General features: G+C 51.2%; 1 protein-coding gene across 1 annotated transcript in view; it reads right to left on the minus strand.

Annotated features, from left to right (window-relative positions):
- The window catches only part of RSPO3 (R-spondin 3), a 79,977-nt gene extending 75,189 nt beyond the window's left edge, over positions 1-4,788 (minus strand). Inside the window, exon 1 of the mRNA XM_042446057.1 lies at positions 3,625-4,788. Coding sequence (XP_042301991.1) covers positions 3,625-3,742 — 118 coding nt within the window. The 5' untranslated portion in view covers positions 3,743-4,788. The remainder of the gene's footprint in view (positions 1-3,624) is intronic.
- Positions 4,789-7,364: the final 2,576 nt, after the last annotated feature.

Consider the following 7,364-nt stretch of genomic DNA (forward strand, 5'->3'; position numbering starts at 1 on the left):
TTGGAAAAAACCACTAGCAAACACGAGTAAAGAACAATGCATTTATTGCATGCTTGTGTGTGTGTGTGTGTGTGTGTGTGTGAGAGAGAGAGAGAGAGAGAGAGAAATAAAGTCTGGCACTACCTCTTTTTAGATGCATAAAGAATGCAGAGATGGCAATCCCTTCCAAATCATGCACTCTTGGAATATTCATCTCCCCTCTTCAACCTGAAGCCAAGGAAGGGAGCCTTCAGAGTAAATCTTTTGCCTGATTAGAAGCCATCCTCTCCCATTCAGCTCAAGCAACTGCTTCACTGATCTTGCCATGGTCATTTGGTCCTCTCACCTTTTACAGACTCCTTTTCCTTCCCACAAGTACAAGTTGTAGTTTCCTTTGAAGGCTAAAGGCAAGTGCTGCAGGTCCAGATAGAGGCAAGGTGGTGCCTTGAGGGCAGTGCAGAGCCTCCTTGGCCCCCAGGTGCCCGGCACCCCTTGGGGGCAAATCTCTCCCCTCTTTGCATCCAGAGACGCCCCTGGCACCTGCCACAGAGGAGAGGGGCACATGGGATGTGGCTGTTGCGGCAAGGGCCGCCAGGGGGCGCACCTCTCACAGCTTTGGCGCTGGAAGAAGGAGCAGCTGGTACTTCAGGGCACAGTCCTGTAGAGCTCTAGTGAGAATGGGAAAGTATGGGAGGGAAGTGGCAAGCTGGGAAAAGAGCAGGGTATGAGAAGGTCTGGGAAGTTGAGATGATAAGGAAGTGGGTCTGGGAAAATCAGTCTCAGAGAGTTGGAACAGGAGTGGCACAGGAGTTGAGTAGCAACGTAGTTAGAAGGTGGCAAGGTAATTTGAGGGACCATCTATATAGGCATAGGACAGGATTGCGTTGTAATCCACCTTGATTCCCTCGGGAAAGGTGGAATATTATTATTATTATTATTATTATTATTATTATTATTACTACCACATGGTGTGAGTGGAATAGGGTTGGTGGAACAGATGTAGTTGGGGGGGTTTCAATGTGTTTTAATGTGCTTATATGCGTTTGGTTAGTTTTTTATATATGTGTGTGTTCAATAAAAAATTTATTTAAAAATGTATTCCTAGAGTTGGAAGAGACCCCCCCCCCCAGGGCCACCCAATCCAACCCTATTCTGCCCTGCAGGAACTCACAACGAAAGCACTCCGGACAGATGGCCATCCCGCCTCTCTTTCAAAATCTCCAAAGAAGGGGACTCCGAGGCTGCTTTGATCACCAGACTCTGGAAAAGGCGCTCACGCCCAGCATCTGGCCACTAGCTCCATAGGTTTTTCTATGATAGGAATCCTCTGCCCTACAAGATCCTCCCCTGCCTTCCCTCTCGACTAGTTGCCTCTTTCGCGAACAAACCTGCCTCTGAGGAAGGCGGCTCAAGTCTGCATAAGCTCGTGCTACCATCTGCAAGAATAGATCCCTTTGCAGTACCATCGCTAGGATGGACTGGATCGCTCTGCCGTTTAAAGGGAAGCAAGACTCTGGGTTGCAAGGGACTTGCTTCCGAGGAAACGTGCAGGACGGCGGTGGGTTGCAAACTTGCAAGCTGAGAAACTCTGCCTTGGAGAAGAGGGGATGCGCCGAGCGCTCTCTGGTTGTCGCTGCCGCGTGCCTTCATGTCCTCTCCGACTTAGGGCGACCCCACGGGGAACCTCTCCTCCTGGGGTATCCTTGGCAAGGCTGGTTCAAGGAGGCTGGCCATGGCTTTCCCGAGGCTGAGAGAGTGTGACTTGCCCAAGGTCGGTAGGTTCCATGGCCCTGCGGGGAACCAAAACCCTGGTCCCAAGAGAGATCTTGTAGCTCTTTTGAGACTCATCCGAAAGGAAGAAATGGGCAGCCTGAGCTTTACTAGGTTTCAGGCTACTTCCTCAGATGCATCCCTAATTCCTGTACTATCCTAAAGCATCTGAGGGAGTAGACTGAAGCCTAGGAAAGCTGTGGCTGCCCATTTCTTTTCTTCAGTCATTCTCAAAGGCGCTACAAGATCTCTCTCTACATGATGATGATGATGATGATGATGATGATGATGATGATGATATCCAGCTGCATCTGAAGAAGTAGACTGAAGCCTAGGAAAGTTCATGCAGCCCATTTCTCTCTTTCAGTGAGTCTCAAAGGTGCTGCGAGATCTCTCTGCAACATATTGATTTTACAGAGTAACAGGGCTATATCTTTGCATTCTGCCACTATGGAAAGCACCAAATTTAGCCGAATGGAGTGGAAATCCAAGAAATTGGCCCTGGTCCCAAGAGATATAGCCCAGCACCCAAAGCAGTACAAGCCCTATCTGAGACACTTGATTTCTGGTAACTCATCCAGACGTGCGGCTTTCCCTCACTGGATGTCGCCATTAAGTAAGTGACACGCGTGCCACTTTCGCAAGTTTGCAGCATGTATTTGATACATTTGGGTTGGCCGAAGAAAGGTATCCCTATTTTGAGGATTTGGGGGTGGAATGTTATTCCACTTTGCAACACCTTTGCACTTTGCCATTGGGAGCCTTGGTTCCTGTACTTTAAGGACTGTAAATCGCCGGCTAATGTCCGGGGGCTAATGCGCCTTTCCTGCTCCTAAGTCCGGCGATCCCTTGCAAAAACTCCAAACTCTCAAAAGGGAGAGCTATATTCTCATGAAGGCCCCTTCGGCGGAGTCAGGTGGACCTTGTTTTTCTTCCAAAAGGAGTTTTCAAGGTGCAGCAAAGGGAAGGAAGGCTGGGAACAAACTCAGGAAAGAACCCACAAGACCTCTGCCCCCCCCTTTCCTATTTCTAACAGTTGTTGGAATAGAGGCTGTTCTGTGCCTGCGCCGAGTGACCTCTTCCCATCCAGGCTGTCAATGGGAGAGGGAAGCGAGCAGTCCTGGACAAGGAGGACGTGTCTGCTCACCCCGGATCCTACAGGACTCCTTACTAAAGCCAAGGGCAGTGCTTGCCCATAGGGAAAACATACACTTGCAAAGAGCGAAACCATACTTGCCCAGAGGGAAACAGAACACTCTCAGTCTACTATGGGCAAGCATCCTCCCGTGATTCCCTATGGGGGGGGGGGCGGCGGCAAGCCTTCCCCAGGGATTCTCGGTGGGCGAGTATGCTTTCCCTCGGGGCAAGTCCTGCACTGTCATTCCTTTCAGTGCCTCCCGGCTCCTCTCCGTTCTGGGGCCCACCACCAACTACCATTCCCAGCATCGCACAGCCTTGAGCCGGGGCAGTTAAAGCGGCGCCAAACCGGGTTATTTCTCCAGTGTGGATGCAGCAGCACTAAGTTTCCAAAGGGGCGCGGGGCGATCCTGTGCCTTTAGGAGCCAGCCTCCTGGAGTCCCGGAGCAGCCTTGCAAGGCGACACCTGCCGCGAAGCCAGAAGCCCTTCGGGAAGGCTCAGAGCCTCTCCCTGGGGCCTCGGGGGCAGCTGAGTGGTTCCAGAGGGACACAAGAATGTGCTTAAGGTCGGGTTGCCTAGGCGTTACTGCGCCCAAGGGCACTTGCCCGCCTTTCACGCTGAGAAAGCAACTGGCCGAAGCGGGAAAGACGAGAGAAGGAGCCCCATCCCTGCTCCCATAGAAAAAACGGACCCGATAGAAGAAACCCCGATGAGCTCAAAGGCAGCTCGGCACTTACTCCTTCCTTGGCGCCGGACTCTGGAGGGGGGCTGCTGCTGCTGCTGCTGCTGCTGGCTGCCAACGGATTCCACCAAGTGCCAAGCGATGAAGAGCCAAGACACCACTCGCAAGTGCATAGTAACCCCGTAGAAGGTCCCAGGTCCCCTGCTCCGGTCCTTTGCGGGGAGGCAGGGAGAGGGTCCCAGGAGGAGGAGGAAGAGCCCCCGCGCTGCTAGTAAGGATAGGAGTAAGACTGAGGAGGAGGAGGAGGAGGAGGAGGAGGAGGAGGAGGAGGAGGAGGAGGGATGCCAAGGGCGGCGGAGTTGTTATTGCCCTTTCCCCCCGTCGCAGCAGCGGTTGCCTCCTGGCCGTCTCTGCGGGAGGAGGAGGAGGAGGAGAAGCAGCCCTGGAGGGGGAGGAAAGGGCCCCAGCGAGGCCAGGCCAGGGACCATGGTGCAAGAGGAAGGCGATGGAGAAGAAGGGGGAACAGGATGGGAGGACGGAGGAAGAGGAGAAGGAGGGAGAAGGAGAGGAAGATGGAGGAGGATGAAGAGGAGGAGGCAGATGGACAAGAAAGAGCAGGACGAGGAAGTGGGAACAAGATGGGAGGGTGGAGGAGAAAGAGGAGGATAAAGCGGAGGAAGAGGGAGGAAGATGGAGAAGAAGGAGGAGGAAGAAGGTAGAGCAAGGGGAGGAAGAAGAGGAAGAAAATAGAGAAGAAGAGGGAGATGGAAAAAGAGGAAGAGGAGGGGGAGGTGGAGAGGAGGAAGAGGAGGAGGATGGAGGGGAGGAGGGGACGAAGGGCTGCTCGGGGGCCCCCCGGGGCCGGCTCTCCTCCTGCCTGCGGGGCGACTCCTGGGGCAGGGCTGGGTGGGTGCCTTCTGCCTCTCCTCCGCCTCAGTCTCTCTCTCCGGCGCCCAGACCCTGCGGGGAAGCCATGGGTCCGGCGTCGGGGAGAAGAAGAAGAAGCAGGAGCCTCCTCCTGGGAGCCTCAGAAGCCCTTTCGGAGCGGAGGGGCTGCTTCCCCGGAGCCCTCCTCCTCCGAGCCCGGCACCATCCCGCCAAAGCCCCGGCAAGAGAGAGGGAGAGAGCCAGCGGGAAGGCTGCGCCTCAGGAGGAGGAGGAAGGAAGGAAGGAAGGAAGGAAGGAGGCTCCTTCTGGCTCCGGGGTCCAAGGGACTCTGCCTCAGCCTCAGGGAAGAAGAAGAAGAAGAAGAAGGGGAGGAGGAGGGCAAGGGCGCTCCCTCCCCCCTTTTCCTGAAGGGAAGGCCCACCCGGCCCTGACAGGCTCCGGAGGGATGCCTCTCCCTTGGGGCACATGCCCTTCCAGCCCTAGTTTCAACCTCAGGGGGTCTGGCTGCACCCACACTGTGGAAATACCCCGGTTTGGTAGCGCTTCAACCGGCTGGGCTCCAGGCTATGGAACTCTGGGAAGTGGAGTTTGTTTTGGTCCCACAAACTCCACTTCCTTACAGCTATTCCACTTATGGCTATTCAGATCTTATTGCCAGGTGGGCAAGCCATGCTTGGGGGGGGGGGGGGTCTTCTTTCCCTATCAAAAAGGACCCAGTTAACAGAATCAGAGAACTTCCTGCCAGGAAGACAGTAAGTAAGTAGAGTAATAGGCTCCTACAGCTGGAAGAGAGCCCCAAGAGCCACCCAGTCCAACCCCATTCGGCCATGCAGGAACTCCCAATCAAAGCACTCCCAACAGACGGCCATCCAGCTTCTGCTTAAAGACCTCCAAGGAGGGAGACTCCACTACACTCCGAGGAAGTGTCTTCCACTATCCAACAGCTCTTACTCTCAGGAAGTTCTTCCTAATGTTGAGGTGGAATCCTTTCCTGTAGTTTGCACCCATTGGTCCTATTCTCTGGATCAGCAGAAAAGAAGATTGCTCCCTCCTCAACATGACCATTTGATACCACTTTGGGAAGAATCATACAGTTATCTCTTCTTCCCTGAACTAAGGAAACTACTTATACCATCATCCTATATGATGGACTCACAGCCATTAAAGTGGTATCAAATTGCTTTGGCTGTGTACAGCGGGCATTTAACAGACCTTGACTTGTATAGTACCGTGGGTACCATTTGCTGCTCTTCCTCAGCCATGGAAATGTCTTGGTCCAGCTACAGAGAAGGAGAGCAGAGATGTCTCCACAATATCCAGGGAACCACACTTTCTTCTCTGTTCATGAAGTTCTTCATAACTTGGCTAGAGCCAAGTAGCAAGCAGAAATCAGTCACTTGGGTTTGACTATTCAGGTATCTCCTTGTCAAGGTACAATATTAAAGATGTATTGAGGGACAGAACAAAAGAGAGAAGGGCTGCATCCACACTGGAGAAATAATCCAGTTTGGCACTGCTTTAACTTGTTGTCTGGCTCAAGGCTATGGAATTCTGGGAGTTGGAGTTTGTTGTGGGGCCCAGAGTGGAGCCCAGACTTTTCTACAAGTCTATTCAGAAGTAAGCCCCTTAGGTTCAGTGGGACTTGCCTCTGACTACTACAGGTATTAAGCTGAAGGATTGCAGCCTAAGGTTGTGCAGCTATGAGTAAATTCCATTGAATTCACTGTGATTATTTCTGAATAAAGGCATGTAGGATTAAACTGTAACTCAAATGCCTTTCACACAGTATTTACATAAGAAAATATGATCATTACTATTAGTGCAACAAACAATATTATCTACTTTATTTTATTAACAGTTTACACATCTAGTTAAGAAGGTAAAGGGGAAAAGACCCATCAGCATTCATTTATATGATTGACCCAGTAATCATAAACTTAAAATCCCTTTCAAAATGTTTCTTAAGACTCTATTTTCTCCTTCTTGCACTGTATTGTTAAATATCCTTATATGCCTGTTGTAAGGAGCCAGCATGGTGTAATGGTATATAATGGTATAATTATAATGGTATAATAGTCTGAGTGTTGAACTGAGAAACTGGGTGCCCTTAGGCAAGCCACAGACTCTCAACCTCAGAGGAAGGCAGTGGCAAACCCCTCCGAACTAATCTTGCCAAGGAAACCCCAGGGAATGGACTTCTTTTTAAATCCAGGATATTGGAGTAGTATGGAATGAAGTTGCTGCGCAGACATAAAAAACAAAGCACTTCACCATTCTGCTTCAGGAACACACTCCAAAACTGAAAAAGCCTGCAGCATTTTTTACAGAAGGTGAATTCTAGAGGGAAAAAGAATGAGAATGGTGGTCATGGTAGGGAATACAGTTTTGAAAACTTAGTTTAAACCATAGGAATGGAGTGAATGGACTGATCCCAATTCTGCATTGTAGGATCTTCCTGAAGTCAATTTCAGGATCTCCCATGTTGAGTTTGAGAAGAAGTGGTGGTTCAGGATAGGTCCCACTAGGGGCCATGATGAACTTCCCTGCTTTCCTCCTCCTCCTTCTCCCCCCCCCCCCCAACACAGCAGAGGCAGCTATTCCAAGCATCCTCCTTGGCTTTCTCTTCCCCTCCAGGACAGAAAAAGTCTGGGAGTAGGAGTAGGAAGAGTAGGAGATTAGAACCATTAAAAGTTTGAGAAGAGGTGGAGAAGGGAAGACTAGTACCATGGAGTTGTGTGCCCCCCAACTCTCATGTGCCCCTTGGGGGTCCCACCCAAAGTGTGAGAACAATCCTAACTAAAGAACCTCAAATGTTCTAACCTTCCTATACAGGAGAGTTTCTCCAGTTTTTGACCATTTAGGTTGGTCTTTTCTTTATCTTTTCCAGCTCTCCAGTATCTCTTTTGA

The sequence above is a fragment of the Sceloporus undulatus genome, chromosome 1 (genome assembly GCF_019175285.1).
Source record: "Sceloporus undulatus isolate JIND9_A2432 ecotype Alabama chromosome 1, SceUnd_v1.1, whole genome shotgun sequence".
Taxonomy (NCBI): domain Eukaryota; kingdom Metazoa; phylum Chordata; class Lepidosauria; order Squamata; family Phrynosomatidae; genus Sceloporus; species Sceloporus undulatus.